A 16,464-nucleotide genomic window follows, 5' to 3' on the forward strand; every position below is an offset into this window, starting at 1 on the left:
TCCTCAACATGTGCAATTCATAGCCTTCCCTAATATAGTGATACATTTGAGAAACAGAGGATGCAAATATGCAATACAAATTATCCTACTACCCTTTCAGTGAATATCAGTAAAATCAGTATTATTCATGCTTGTTCTGTCTCATCAATAATGCTCTTGCCTGAAGTTTGATTTGATGTCAGCTTGACTTTTTTTATATAAAGTAGGAAGGCAGGCAGCTTAGAAACCAAATGCTAGAAAGTATAGAAAAAATAAATTAATACAATAAACTACCACATTTACACAAGACTTTTATTGCATTAAAAATGGAACTCAGTCTTTTCAGTTCTGGCTGACCATTACAAGAAGTATAAGTTGAAAAATTAGCTGTCAGCTAAGTACCTCTGAGGCACAGAAGTTCTGTCTTGTAACTTGCTATTCCTTGAATTGTTTTTTTATCTTATTTTAGCTTAATTTCTAGTATGATCACACTCTACTTTCAATTTCCCTGGGTAGTTTGAGTACACTAGAGTGTAGTTCCTTCTAGTTGGCTTTTCTCTTACCAGCATTATTTTGCTCCAGCCTCTGAAATAGAAATTAACTGAAAGTATTGAACTTTCCCTAGCAGAATATAAACAACTGCAAAGATCATTGGTACAGCCTGAAATACAGAGGAAATAACTTCTATGTTTTTTTCAATTATTTTTTACGCATTTTTTAAAAAACACTAAACCAGAAATTTATCACTTCCCTAACACCACTTTTTCACATTAGGAACACCATGGGGAAAGTTAGTGGACAGCAATTTTGTCTGTACCTAATAAGTGTGTGCAACTCCTTATTCTAGACCTGTTGTGTTCTGGGGAAGGTATTTCAGGAGCTGGGGAAAAGGGCAGGTAATCACAGGAAGTCTGGAGAGCACCTGGTCAGACTGCAGGATGTGTGTTTTAGAATATCCTTTGTACTGAAATTAGAGCACTGAGATAACTGACTGCATGTTAGAGATGCTCAGGGAACAGTTTTGTTCTCTAAAAATTACTGGTGAAATAAAATGTTTTCTTTCACTTTAGCAGGTTCAAATAAGAGGGAAGCTTGGAGTTTAGCTCAGCTTGTGAACTAATCTTAACATTACTAATCCCTTGTTGTCACTGAAATTTTCACCCGCGTTAGTTATTGCTTCTTAATGAACAAGAGAAAAAAGATCTCTCTGAGGTGAGCAAACCAGCTACCTACCAAAAGGCAACTCTTAAGACTTCCTGCTCTTCACACTCCAAATGAGTACTGCAGCCCTGAGCCTGGTCTCGGGTGAGATTTTTTCTCTCCCACTGCTAATGGCACATTTCAGAAACCTCTCACATACTAACCTTTTGGATGGGTAGGGTGACTTTCACAATGAAAGAAAACGTTAGCATATTATCTTCCACATGTAAAGCTCACTCAGGGAATGTGGTCGGCAAAACTTTCACTTTGGAAGAATACACTGTTACAAACTTTCTGTCTGTTTAAGGCAACCTACATTTCATATGAAGGTAAGAACAAAAATGAAGAGTAATAAAGGTAGCTTTATTTTCCAGGACTCCATTGTGGACTAAGCTGCCCATTAAGGAAGGTGAGAGGAAAGGTTTCAGTAAAGCAAACTGACTCTGAAGGAAATATATTTTGTCGTGTGCTATTTAATTTACCTGTGGTTTGCTTCATTGTTGTTTTTTTAAAAATGAAACAAATTTTAAATTGGTTAATCAAAAATAGAGCAGTGGCAAAAAACCTGGTTTATTAATAGAACCTAAATAAGACTGAGATTTTTCTAGCTCTAATTATCATCATTCTACTCTGTGGTCTGTTGGTTTGCCTATTATTTCTGTTCTCATTTTATCAATAAAGAGGAAGCAAAATTTCAGGGCCAGAACTTAGTCCTACTAAATGTCAGGACTTAAGCCAGTGTGACATGGGGGTAAAAAAAATCACTCTTGCAGGGTAGTAAGACTTACTGCACTTAGAAAACGTTGCACATCCATTGAACAGGTCTTCACGTCAAAGAACTACAAAGAAATGACAGAGTACCTGCCTACAGAAGAGATTTTAAGACCTTCATAGTTCACAATGGGTTTACTTGTTATCTGGGACTGGTGCCTTTTATACCATGCAACAGACCCACAATTCTCAGCCCTATAATTGTAGCTGGTGAAAAGTAGGTGGGAAAGATGCTTTGTCTCCATAAAACACTTTCTGATCTAATCAGTACAGCGGTATAAGCTGTTCAGTGTGAAGTGCTTTCTTTTCTTTCTTTTTTTTTTTTTTTTTTTCAATTCCAAAAAGCATGTATGTTCTGTGGTATAATGGAAAACTGCCAGATGCCACCATTAAAATGAAAACCTTCACAAGCTGTGATATTTATGGAGACAAGAACTCTGCCAAGTGTGTGGCCACAGGGAATGCAGTCAGATGTTCCCCTGCTGGTAGAACGCTGCTTTGTTTCCAAAGACCAAAGGCCCCTTTTAGCAAGACAGGTCCTGTTACGGTGTCACATTGCTGATAGCCTTCACAGGGTAACTGTTTTGCCTAATACTTAGGTTGTTCAATCCACGCTTTCAAAATCCTGGCTCGGAACCTTGCAGATGATGCCGGTACTGCTGAGTGTAGATTGAGTGTGTGATCTGACCAACAGTCATTTACATGAAAGCCTAGGCCAAGTATAGGTGAGCATAAGAAAAAAAAAGAAAGAGCAAGTCCTGGCCTTGCAACTTAGCACTGACCTACACACTCTTTACAGTAGTTTAGATGGGCTGGGTGGGAGAGGAGGAAGGAGGGTGCCTGAGTGTCTGTTGACAGAGGTTCATTCACTGACGGCTACACTCCTGACCTGGAGGTGACGTGATCAATGAAGAACTCAGTGCCCATAGTTTGGCAAGTGGACACTCAGAATATGCCTGTACAGTGCCACGACATACCTGAGCTAGCCAAAACATCAGCTGCCCTGGGAAAGATGAAAGACCACAGAACAGTCACTGCCTGGGTCAGCATGCACTTCAATACCTTCTATTTGCAGAAGGTATTCTGTGACAGTCTTCTCCTTCTCCCCATGGCCTTTGGCTTGCAAAAGTGTATTCCCAAGTGACCTAAAAATGACAATCCTAACCTTTGAAAGTGCAAAGTATTTTCCTAGGCTTTTTTGACTGCATTCAGAGAGAAAGCCATTTCTTCAGGAGCATTGCTAAAGTTATCCACTGTTAGAAATAGTGGCTTTGCAATAAAGGATTGGAAAACTGGGTGAAGAGCAATGTGGCATGACACGGTGAGTGTCACCTGTCCTGTGAGACAGACAATTTGATTACAGGCAGCACTGCACAAATGTAAAGGCCCTAATGAGTAGCTGACTGCATGCTAGTCCTGGATTTAACCCTCAGCATCTTTTATTGGCTGCACTTCTGCTTGGTTCTGAGAATTACTTCTCTCTTTCTCCAAATGTTCATTCCATGCTTTCTATAAATTCCAAAACATGCATTTTCTTATTGTACACTCTATGTTACCTGGTCCACTACTTTTTTTCCTAGTGCTTTAACTGCTATGCATTATGCTTTAAGTGCTGTATTAATATGGAACCTTCAGTGCAGGAACACAGTTCACTTGCCAGGACAAGTCAACCATCTAGTCTGGAGGATAATCTTCTCCCAGATGGAAAGGAAGATGCTCTCACGTGCAAGGCACCAGCCAGCAATTCAGGGAAGTTAGATATAATGCCTGATTCTCTAACTTTCCCCTCATGTTCTCCTTGACAAATGCATGTCCTCCGCTTCAAAAGGGCAGTGTTATTTATCTGCATCAAAGGTAGTAGAGGAGGGAAAAGGGACCAGCGAAGGAAGCCAGGGGTGAACTAACTTCTCTAGCATCTGAACAACACACAGCTCAAGTTCTGAAGTAGCCAGATTCCTATCAAAGAGAAAAATGGCCTAGGACTGAGATGCTTGATAGAAATAGATAGATGTAGTTGAGAACTGTAAAAATCTCTGTTTGGTAGGATATATGAGGAGCTATGTAATTTAACTCTTTTCTATAAAACATGATTTATGAGAGTTTGTGGAGACACAAAAGGAATTATTTTGGTAACAATGATTTTCCAGTGCTGTAAGATATATCTGACCTCTACTGATTTTATGGCAACTGACAGGGGGACTTTGAGTGATTACTTTGCCCCACATAGGCATAACATAATTTACTCTGCCTGAAGTCAGTGATCTGAGGACATGGTGTACAAAGTAAAATAAAAAATTGGTCTGAGATTGTTCAGATGTTGATATGGGTGGGGAACTGCATTAAAGCACTTCTCCATCAGATACCAAAGATCGGCTAAATCCAGTATGATAAACTAAGTAGGGAGAGAGAGAGAGAGAAATGTCACTCTGTGTTAAAAACAGACACATCTATCAAATATGATCTTTGCAAATATACTATGGAAAATCAAAGTAAGAGCTATTAAAAAAAAAAAACCCACCCCATTTTATTTCATACTGCAGCATAGGGTTTTTTTCTGGAACTATAATATTAATGTGTAGTTATGAGACACTTAATAAGTGTAATGGTGAATAGATACAGATGGTTCTTCCATGTAAACTGACCCAAAGGGATCCCCTAGAAAGTATAGCAATACGTGTGCCACCAGCAAATACAGTTTCACTTATAATCAGTAAGAATTCCCCCTCTAATCTCTGGAAAAATTTAGAAAATTATATTAGGTGGTTGTTTTGAGCATTCCCCATTCCCAGTTCATTCTGAAGTATATGCAAGGTATATGTAAATGATAAATTGTCTCTGATTTCTGTCAAACAAACTTGCCATGAACAAACTAAGCAGCAGTTGTGCTATAGCCATTCTGACCTAAGGATGCAAACAAAGCAAACAGGATATAACCACAAAAGGTAAAAAAATACTGGTTTGAAACACACAACCTCATTATACAAATTAAAGAAAGAAAAAAAAAGAAAAAGGAAAAGAGCTCAAAGTTGTTACATGCAGGTAGCTACTGGCTCTTATGTACATTTCATACTTATATGTAGTAGTACTGCCCACAAGACACTTCTATCAGATTTCTTCTGCAGGTAACATGTCTGCTGGTTTAAGGAGGAAAACAGAGTTGCCCTATACACAGGTAAATCCTAGTGCCGCCTTCTCATCACTAAGGAATGTAACTTTCATAATCACAGTTTGAAGAAAGTAGATGCACATTCTTCTCTTGCTGTGTCCTACTTTTTGTTTTTAATATGTTCAGTTTTTGATCGTTTCTCAGAACGTGAGTTTGTCATATGCATGGACTGGATGACAAAAGAGGTAAGTATGTTCCTAACTCTGCCAAAGACCTGCTGAATACTTTAGAGCTAGCCCTTCCATATCTCTACACAAACTGTGTACAAGCAAAACAGAGTTCAGCACCTTAAGTTACCACCACACCTTCCCATGAGAATTAGCATTTTTTAAATATTGACTTGGAAATGAACTTCAGCCAAAAAAAAAATAATCTCCACTTTCCCAGACGTTTGTGCCCAGTAACCAAAATATAACAATGTCTTTTCTGCACCCATAGACGCTTCCCCTCACTTGTACAGAAAGTAGTACTTACTTCCAATATCTGGCCGTAGCTTTTTGTCATACTCTCTCAACAGCTTGTTTAGTATGAGAGTCACATCTGTGTCTTGTGTTTTTGGAGCTAAGACCCATTTTTGGTTAGTTGTTCCATCTTCATATTCATCCTCTTCAACCTTTCTAGAACTGCAATAACAAATCAAACAAATAGATGTTATTTTACATAACTAAAATCTGAATTTACATTCTGGGTAAATCTCCACACTCATCTAAAGAAGTTTTAGATATCTCCTTTGGCTTTCATCTACCCAGCCTTAGGCTGTTTTTGCAACAGGATGTTCCCATTAACATTGTTGAGTATCTGTGGATGGGTCATGATTGAGAATTGTTTAGAAATTGTCTTCTGCTAATGTCCCAAAAAATTATACTCTGGGTATAGTTAATACAGCTATCAGAGTAGTATTTTATATCCTGTGTTTTAACCAACCTATCCCAACTAGTTAGTTTACAAGAGTGAACATCTGCAGTATTATTTTATTAATACATCAAGACAACTGATTCATCTCTTGCACAAAGGCTAATAAGAGTATTAAAAATTCAGATCTTTTAATACTTCCTGATCATTTTATCCTATTAATAAATTATTATATTCTCAGTGCCTGAAATTCAGAGTTTAATGTATTACAAGGCTTAGAATTAAGAGCTTGCTCCTTGAATTTAAGACGGATTATCACAAGCACACAAATACATTGCATAAATTAATCTGAATTTCCCTGCAGTTTTAATGACTTTTTTTAAAAACAGTACTACACCAAGAGTTGTGACTTCTTTGCTTCATAGGTGGATTATTTTTATTTTAAGAGTATGCTAATATGAATGTGGTGAAACTACAGTTTGCCCAGAAATCACAGCTAGAGCTATTTTCACACAAGACTAATTTCATTTGTGCAGCTTTTTGTGCATGAACAGTAAAATGTTGATTTGAAGATGTATCTTTTGGTATCTTAGAAACCAAAACTGTTTGATGTCTCTCACTGAAGAAAATCTATGACAGTTAAACTGAGATGAAGTTCTCAGGAGAAAAGACAGCCTCAGTGGTGGAACCTTCAGCAGGAATGTGTTGCTTCGACCTGCAGTTGCCCTGGTAATACAATATAATTTTGCAGCCTTTTTACACAAATGTCAATAATTATGCAAGGTGCAAAGCAATGGAGAATCAGGCACCAGCCTTGCTTATTCACGGGATGTGCTACACGCATCAGAGCAACCTCCTTTCTCTCCCTCTCCTTTTCTCCATAATGACACTAGTGTCTTTTAAAGTATCTCTGATGTCTAGGAGACTTGAAAGACACTCTATAGTAACAGAAAAAAATGAATACAAGTATAAAAATTTAATCACAGAGCATCATCAACCCTCAACGTTGTTTGTAGACCACCATTCGAGCATTTAATGAAACTTTTAATTGAAATTGCTCTACAGCCAGTATGCCCCTAAGGATTAGCCATGAATCACTTAACATGACCTCACAAATTGCAACTGCTCTAGGTACAATTTCTGTATAAAAATCATTTTGAAACCTGGTCTCTGAGGATTTTCTATAGAGAGCTCATATAACCAAGTTGCAAAAGTAGAGAAAACTTAGAGGAAATTTTTAATAGACAACCATCCCTCCTCTGTTAGTGAGTTGTGTTTTTAAAAAACTTGATCTTTTTTGTATGATTCACCCAATGAACATTAAAAAACCCCAAGAGGACTTTTTGTGCGTTTTTTTCTCCCTCATATTCATGACAAGTCCTGTGTTTTAATACTGCAGTTACAGAACCATTCTCAAAGGAGGCACCGTCTCCAAACATACATGGCTGTTATTTCAGAGCTGAAACGCTGCAGTGGTGCTGAATTCCCAATAGGAAAGGAGCACAAATCATACGCCTTTTTCGGCTGCACCCACCACAACTTTACTGGATGCATTCAGACTGCACGTGGAAACAAGAACTGAGTTCAGATAGGATCATGATTCCCATTTCAGGGAGCTGCTTCTTTAAAACCAGTCACTAACAAGAGTCTAAGCACTCGCAGACCTTTTAAATCGCCTCACTCTAGCAGCTTGTTTCCTAGAAAGTACCTCCAAATCATGTAAATTCCTACCTACCGTCTAGATTAAGACTGGGGGTGGGAGAAGTTTCACTAATACAGTGACACATATTTTTCAGGGCATTTTGTTTTCTTCCTTAAGAGTTTGTTATTTCACTTCCCTTGCTTATCTCTTCACAGTTAAGCTCCTCGAAGGCACTTGAGGTTGCATTTTCACCTGTAGCCTTACTGGTGACTGCCAATTCCCAGCATATTCCTGCCATCCGCAGAAACAAGCGTGGGGTGATGACAGGCCATTCTCAAATTGGGGAGGAAGAAAGGCTGCACACCTTCCCCAAACTCCTCAGGGGCCGCTAGTTTTGATCCTGTGGGGAGCCAGAGAGGAGGCAGTGCATAAACTGCAAAGAAGGAATACTGGAAAACCCTGAGAGATTTCCTGCAACATGCATGTCCGGGACTTGCCCTGGGCACTGGCATGAAAAAGCCTGTAGGTCCTGTGGGGATTTGGGAGAGAGATGCCACTTGGGTATGGGGCAGGCTGTGGGGAAGGGAAGGGAAGGGAAGGGAAGGGAAGGGAAGGGAAGGGAAGGGAAGGGAAGGGAAGGGAAGGGAAGGGAAGGGAAGGGAAGGGAAGGGAAGGGAAGGGAAGGGAAGGGAAGGGAAGGGAAGGGAAGGGAAGGGAAGGGAAGGGAAGGGAAGGGAAGGGAAGGGAAGGGAAGGGAAGGGAAGGGAAGGGAAGGGAAGGGCAGGGCCTCTGAGCACACCTGCAGCCCGGTTTGTGGTGGATCCTGCGGGGGGGACGCTGAGGTGACACCTCTGCCAGTACCGTGGACAACCACCGGGACCGACGGCGAGCCTGGTCCAAGAGGTCACAGCTGCAGCTGCCGGCTGTCCCCTTCTGGCCCCTCACCGCCAGCCGTTACCGGAGCCCAGCCGGGGAGTCCCTTCCCGCTCCTAAGGCAGGGGCCAGGGGTTCCCCGGCCCGGCCCTCCCCGCCACACGCGCACCTCCCGGCCCCCCTCCACGCCCGCCGGGCCGAGGCGGTTAAGCGTGGCCGCCGCCGCCCTCCCCCGGGCTCCCCGGCACCCCCAGATGGTCCCGGCCGCTGGGCTGACGCTTCCCGCGGCTGCCCTCTCCCCCTCGGGCCGGCCCCGTCCGCGGGGCTGCCGGGGGTGGGGCGCGGAGGGAAGCCGGGACTGCCGGCCGCCCCGCTCCCTGAGGGGAGCCCGGGCAGCGCCAGCCGCCGTCCCGCCGGGCGCCGGACCCTGGCAGCCGCCGGAGCGGGAAAACTTTCTGCCAGGCGGGCTCGGGACAGAGCCCTCACGGGCGACCCCCAGCTTCATGCGGAGCTGGGAGGGACGGCGGCGGGGCCGGGAGGGCCGGCAGCAGCGGAGCTTCAGCTGTCTGGAGAGCCAGGCAGGACCCGGGAGGGAGTGGGGGAAGCCGCGTTTGGGAATAAAACCCCGGCACGGAGAGGGGAGGGGAGCGGGGGAGCCCGCTGTCCTTCCCAGGCGCCGAGTATTTTGCAAACTCCAGCGAGCGGGACTCCAGCCCGCAAACCCCGGTGCGAGGAGAGAGAGGAGAGAGGGTGGGGGGAGGCGAGGGGAGCACAGGCTTACCAGGCGTGAAACACCGAGAGGAGGAAGAAAACCGGCAGGAGCTTAGCGGACATGATCTGGGCAGCGCTGGCCAGGTGAGAGGTGCGGCAGGATGAAGGAAATGTTGCAGGATGTTCACATGAAAGGGAGAATGAGGCAATGAGATGAAGCTCTTCGCCTCTCTTCCTTTGTATTCTCAGCTTTATACCCTGAAGAAAATGCCCCCTTTCACACCGCTCCAGGAAGGGAGGGGGGAGGCGAAAAAAAAAAAAAAAAAAAAAAGAAGAAGAAGCGGAACGAGGGGGAAATCCCCAGCGGAGAGGCTGCCAGGGCCAGGTATAAATCAGGCTCCGCGGTCTGACAGGTGCTCAGCGGGCACCGAGCTGCGGCGCTTCCCCTCACTGGCAATCAGCTGCCGGGAGCAGCGGCGCGGCCTCTGCCGCTCCCCCGGCTGGCGCTGGCCGTGCCCCCCGGGCTGTGCACAGCGCAGCGGAGCCCGGGCCCCGCCGGGCCGCGGGAGGGGCGGACCGGGCCGGGCCGGGCCGGGCGGAGGGCGGGCTGGGGCAGCGGGGGGGAAGGGGCGCACTTCGCCCCCCCCCCGCGGAACGCCGGGCCCGCGGCCAGCCCCGCACCGGAGCGCTGCCGGGGGCCGCCCCGCATCGGGGAGCGCCTCGTCCCCGCCGCCTGCCCAACAGGTACCCGCCTCGCCGGCAAAGGGGGGGAGCCGGGAAGTGAACCCTGCCCCCGCCCCGGCACACACACACACGCACACGGGAGAGGGGGAGCGGCAAAGTCGCCAGCCGCAGTCAGCCGGCGGCGGGGATTTCTCCCTGCCATCACCAGCCCCATGCCCCGAGTGGGCTGCGGCGCCCGGCGGCAGCATCCCCCCGTTGCTTTGGGGGGTGCCCCCACCCCCAAACCCCGCACTCACTTGCCGAACGGGCCCCCCGGGGCGCGGGAGCTGCTCCCTTCAGACGCAGGGAGAAGAGGGGTCGGCGCTGCTTCTGGTATCGGGGCGGTCGGAACCAGGGGCATTTCGATGTACATATAGACGCGGATGCATGTAATCGGGGCGGCTACAAAGAGGGACGTACAGCTCAGTCTTCCCCAGACAGATAGGGAAACATACCTAGTGCAGCCTGTTTGTATATGCCTCTGTATCCAACTGGATGTATGTAGAAGTTTGCATGCACTGTACGAATGCATGGATACACGCATAAAGTATGCCTGAAAAATGTATACATAGAGAAGAGAGGGAGATGCGGTAGACCGAGCTACATGGATTTGTATTTGGGCAACTTTAGAATAAATGAGGATTTTCTGCTGTGAGAACTCGGAAATGTGACGGCAGCCAAGTGTATTCAAAGCAAATAGAGTTTGGGTCTGGACATCATGTGTCTTTCTACTGCACAAAGAACAGCACAGATGTGATTTTTAGGGACTTCAATTCTCTCCGGGTGCGTGTAGCTTTGCACCAGGCATCAGGGCAATAAGGATATATTCCCTTCAGCTTTCAAAAGGGGAGATGACAAAATGTCATTTACATGACGGTAATCTGGAAACAAAAAGATCAAGTACAAGGAGCGATCGTTTTACTGTGAACAGAAATCTCGGAAGCATAAATCTTTGCTTCCTCCTCCCTTAGACATAATTTCCAAGTTCTGGGGGAGTCGTTTTTAATTATGACATTACATTAAAAAAAATTCTGCTGGAAGATGCAATCTTGCTTTTAGAATAACTCCTACATGATGACTAGAAGAGTTGGCTGGAGAGAATTCTGTTCCCGAAGTTATTTATCGGAGGAACGAGACATCTTGGGGAAAATCCGGTGTGAGCCAGGCAATTAGTTCCCAGTCATGCACTTCAGGGTTTTTTCAACCTAAACGTCTCTTTACTAGATTATACAGCAGTTCCTTCGTGTTGACTTTGGCTAATTGCAGTTACTGTGAATTGCTAATAACCACTTGTTACAAGACTTGTGCTCTTTTCCGTCGCCAGCAGAGAAGTGCAGGTGGACTCCAGACCGCCTGCTGCTTTGAGAAAATAACGGCCGGAATATCGAAGGGAAAGGAGAAGGGATGGGAGAATGGAAGGGACAGCAGGAGCTCGGGGGTTGCCAGTTTTCACCAGAAATAGCTCTGTGAAAACGCGCCTTACTTCAGGCGCGGGCCGGTTAAACAGCACGCCGATCCGGTGATGTGAATTGAAGTTTGCAGGAACACCGGCGCCGTGGGGCGAAGGGGGGGGGGGAGGCGGGACGGGGCGAGCCGGGGGGCCGCCGCCTCTCAGCTACGGCAGAAACTCCCGCCGGTGGCGGTGCCGGGCTCCGCTGCCCGGCAGCTCGCTGGGGCCACGAGCGTTTTCAGGCACCGGAAGATTTTCTGAAGGCTGGTGCTTATGGCAACATCACTCGGGGCTCCGAGGTCGCAGTACCCATGTCCCGGCTGGCAGTGCCTGCGCGTTTGGGAAGCAAGGAGGGAAGCGCCCTGCGTACAGAGAGGGGCTCGCCGTCGCCGGGTACCCCCGCGCTGGCCACGTGGAGGAAAATGTGTGTATTCACACACACACCCACACTCAAGCCGAATAACTAAAAGCCTAGCTCCCCGCCGGGGCACCCCGGCAGAGCAAACTGCTGGGGAGATGCCGCCGCGGTCCCGGGCGGAGCGGGCTGGGGTTGTCTGGGCCGGGGGAGCTCTGCCGGCAGCGGTTTGGGGCGGGGGCGACCGGGGCCGCCTTCCCCTCTGCCACTGCCCGGCTGGGCGGCATAAGCGGCCCAGCTGGTACCGTGGCAGAAACACCCGGAGGAGAGACGCGGCGGCAGCGATTTTGCAAAGAGCGACGGCGAGCCCGGATCCGGCGCCGCCGCCCCGGCCGGCGAGCCGCTCGCTCGGCAGCCCTGCGCCACGGAGACCCCCGGTCCCCTCCGCTCTCGGCCGAGGGTGGCTTCCCGCAGCGGCGGCTCCACCTCTTCCCGCCGCCCGCCTGCCCCGTCCCGCCCCCGCCGCCTTCCGCTGCGGCGGCGGGATCCTCTGGCGGCAGCTGCGGGAAGCGCGGCAGAACGGGGCGGGACGGGACAGGGTTGTCTGTGTCCCCCCCCTCCCCGCCTCCAGCCAGCGGCAGAGCACTCGTTGCCCCTGTTCGGTGACCGTGCGCCGTTACCGGTGCTGTATGTGGTCGGCAAGTCACCCAGCCCTGCGGGAAAGCCCTCACAGTGTTAGACAGACCACTCCGCTCTCCCCTTGAAGTGTGACGGCAAGCCCCAGGGCTCGTGCGGAGCTTTATGGTTCATTAATTATTGCCGTCTTCTCCTCAGGCTGTAAGGAAAAAGAAAAGGTGGTGTTTAAGATTTTCTTTCTGTTGTCCTCGGTTGGGTATGTGTTAAGGCCAAAGGAATACTTTAGCACTACTCTTTATTATACCTCATCCCTCCATCATTTCTAGTTTTCTTCCTTCGTACTCACATGCTTTTCTCTTTTATGCACACTCTCTGCCTTTGCTGAGCCTTTTCAAATTGTGTATGCAGGTAAGGATCGTGATTATCCAGCACACATTTTAACAAAAGAACATTTTATCATACCCTATAATGATACTAAAATGTTTATATTCTCTAGCACAATAAAATGGATCCGTTTTTTCACAGATGGCAACTATATTTTCAACCTGAGGGATACCAAAGGGATATCTTTGTGATATTTGTTATGTGGGGTGGGGAAGCAAGAGCCTCCAAAAGCAGCTGTGCAGGTAGCCAGGGAGCTAGTTAGCATAAATAAGGGGGAAAAGGAGAGGGAGGGAATAGGGCTCACAGATTGAGTGTCTCACTTGCTGGGACTGGGTGCCACCTTTCTAGCACTGAACAGGTTCTTGAAACTGGGCACCTGAACTTTTCTGTGATTAAATGTTGAAGGAGAGCCCTCACCGGTGGCTGAGGCTGCCACCCTCACCACAAGCAGCACAGGAGGGAACTGGGGCTACTCTGAGACAAACAGGGAAGGGGCTGAAACCTGTCTCCTACAGCTCCTGGAGTCCTCCAGCTGAAGGCTTATTAGAGATTTATTAGACACTAGAGCTGGTTTATCCTGGCTGAAGGTCTCTGTCGCTCCCACTGGAAGCCCTCCACTCTGTACAAATAATTAAATCTGCCTTGAGGTAGGAAGTTGAACCTCAGAGGTCCAGATGCTTTCTGCATGCCCTTGGCTCTGTCCTTCAGCGCAGGGCTCACTGCTCTCTTTGGCCCACGGGCAGGGTACAGAGAATCCCTCCTGACGTGACCGCGCTGCAGCTCTTCAGCAGCCTCACGCACACTTGCTGGCAGAAGAATGGGCACCAAGAGCAGGCAGGCCCGGACCTCTGGGGCCGGATGACCCCTGAGCAGTTGTTTTGAGGACATCAGCAACATCAGTCTGCAGTGAATGAAGAACTGAGCCCAGATCGACTGAAGCCAAGACTGCTGTGGATGACTGTTTCCAGTGTTTGTTGCCATATATGTGACAAGTTCTTACGGAGGCTCCCAAATGAGCAACCAACCACCAAAAATAAAAAAAAATTAATTATTAACACAGTTAACTAGCTCTACGTAAATTACAGGTTCGAATGCCTGTGAGAGGAGAACAGAACAACTTTCTAGGGTTTAAGGGCAACCCAAAACGCATAACAAAGTACTCTATGGGGTTTAACAGCAACCCAAAACGCAGAACAAAGCCCCACTCCCCAGGGTTTAACGGCAACCCAAAACGCTTTATCACTCACCTGATAAGTGAGGGCTCTCAACCTCAAGGACCTGCTCAGGGCAGCGTCCAGACCCAAGGCACCTCGAGGAGTTTCCTTGGGCCGTGTCCTGACCCAAGGGGAGAGTCCTCGACCGCAGCGTGCAGCTCCAGGGGACGAGCTCAAAATGGCTCCCCCAGGGGACTCCATTTATACCCAGGCCGAATCTGACCTGTAGGCAATAGCGGCTCCCATTGGCCAAAGGCCCCAATTACCACAAAGCCCCGAGAACAAAGGCAGCCAGGAGCTGCTGCACTTCAGCAGCCAAGAAGCTCTGCTTTCATTGGGCGGATGCACCTGCCACACAAGTTATGCAGTTATTTTTTGTCCTATGTGTAGTAAATCAAATCTTCCCACCTACAAATACAACCTATCATTGTCGGTCCAGTGCATTGCAATCTACTGGTGTTTTCTCAAAAACTCTCCAAATTCATCTAACTGAAATGAGCTGGTATCTTCAATCAACATTCTTAATTTTCTTCTCACTTTGTTTTTAGCCAAGGCCAATTTAAACAGCAACTTTTAAGACATGATGACTGTGAGAAGTGATAATTGCTTTTGAGGATGGCAATGAAAAGGCAAATAATGCAGTACAGAATGGGACACTTACACTTGAGTCTAAATTAGTGGTAATCCTAAGAAGATCCTTCAGAAGTCCTTTGGGCTTTATAAAATCTAACTTCCATTCTTTCTGTCTTTCTAAAATTGAGCAAACATCCATAACAAAATAGCAGAAGATGCAAAATTGGTAAGGTATGTCATCTAAGACTGTCACCATGCAATGGTCATATTTAAGTGTTTGTAGTGACATAAAAGCTTATAAAGAGTCAGAAAGAATTCAAGCAATTTGATCAAACACCCCTTTAGAATAATTTAGGTTTCTCTCAACATTTCAGTGTCAATTCCAATCCAAGGAGCAAGGGTGTTAGGGGAAATATATCCTTATTACAAAGAACATTATTTCCAGATTTAAAAAACAAATAGCTGTGCAAGTGCTACATTCATCCGGTCTGTGTAAACTGAATAGCAAAGAGGTTTCATTCAGTTTTCTTGGAAGTTTAATTTATACGTTGAGCAAGAATTTTTGAAAGACAAGATTATTTCGTAAAATCATTTCTTTCTCAATTTTGTACAAGTATGTTTAGTTATTCCACAGAGGGCATATTCCATTTAGAAAAAAGCAGAACACAATTTGAGATAACAGAAGAGGGCTAAGCTTTAGAAAATACATCTTTGCCTAACTTCATCCTTGGAGTAAGCTGGCACAGCTCGAATATCAGAAATAAAAAACCTTTTCCATTGTATTTGACTTGTTCTTTCATTCTTAATGGGCACAAGTGAGAAAATTTGGCAGTAGAAGTGTACATGCTTACTCTCCAGTGCTGAATTGTTGTAATTCACTTTTCAACTCCTTTTTTCATGAAAGCGTACAGGAAAAACCCAATGACAAGCAATTCCTATTTATTACTCTCTTTGGCTGTGACTAAGTTGTGAAGTAGATGTGCCCCGCAGGGTCCCAGCTCACCCATACTGGGGCAGTGACACAGCTTACCCCACTCCTGAAGACCCAAGTTCCTTCCAGGGGTAACCAGAGGAGGTTGATGCACATCCAGATACTACCCCAGCCTGAAGCAGGACAAGGGCAAGGTGTTTACTTTGAGCCAGGATCTGGGAATTGCTCCCATCTCCCACAGTTCAGATGACATCAGTGAGTAATGGTCTCCCACACAAACAATTCCACTGACTGCAGAGAGATTTAAATTGTTAGGTGTTGTGTAGTGCAAGGCAGTGGCATTTAGGTCTTCCAGCCTGGAATCGATCAGCTTATTGAAGCATCTCTCAAACTATGGGGCAGCACCTACTGTTCAGGCAGGAGCACATGCTGTGAGGTGGCTTCTTTTTCTTCTGTCACTTCAGTTCTCAGCAAGGATTAGGAGTGTGTGGGATTCTCTGAGAAACATAAGGTAGACGCTTTCTTCAGGAAACTTCAAGTTAGTATTGCAAATCCACAATAACAGAATGAGCTCTAATAATTTTCTGCCTTTACCATCAAACACAGAAAGTGATAGTCAATCTAAGTGAAAGTATAGAATGTATGTGAACAATAGTATATGAATGTATAAAATGTGGTGCCATGTGCCTTTGACAGGTAATTATCAGGTCCTCCTCACATCGGGTAAACTCTGATAAATTGTTTACTAAAATAAAGCAAAAGGCCTGATCCTCTGACTGTGCAACTCCAATGTTTGCAGGTAGTTCTGTATTCAGTGAAGACAAGGAGACTTTTCATGTAAGTAACATAGGTCAGATTTAGAGGTCCTGGCACTGAGTCCTGCAATGGATACCAGAAAATGATGCTGAGCCACTAAGGGTAAGAGTCAGACTTGGGTGTAAGCACATAAAACAAAGCACAGAAAACCCTCTGGAGCAGATGGAATGGCTCTGGAGAAGATGCTG

At 46.4% G+C, this 16,464-nt stretch overlaps 1 protein-coding gene across 1 annotated transcript in view; it reads right to left on the minus strand.

Annotated features, from left to right (window-relative positions):
• GABRG3 (gamma-aminobutyric acid type A receptor subunit gamma3) overlaps positions 1 to 9,627 on the minus strand; it is a 332,704-nt gene extending 323,077 nt beyond the window's left edge. Inside the window, exons 1-2 of the mRNA XM_074860953.1 lie at positions 9,265 to 9,627; positions 5,591 to 5,739 (exon numbers count right to left, since the gene is read on the minus strand). Coding sequence (XP_074717054.1) covers positions 5,591 to 5,739; positions 9,265 to 9,317 — 202 coding nt within the window. The 5' untranslated portion in view covers positions 9,318 to 9,627. The remainder of the gene's footprint in view (positions 1 to 5,590; positions 5,740 to 9,264) is intronic.
• Between the last annotated feature and the right edge of the window lie 6,837 nt (positions 9,628 to 16,464).

The sequence above is a fragment of the Strix uralensis genome, chromosome 2, assembly GCF_047716275.1.
Source record: "Strix uralensis isolate ZFMK-TIS-50842 chromosome 2, bStrUra1, whole genome shotgun sequence".
NCBI lineage: Eukaryota > Metazoa > Chordata > Aves > Strigiformes > Strigidae > Strix > Strix uralensis.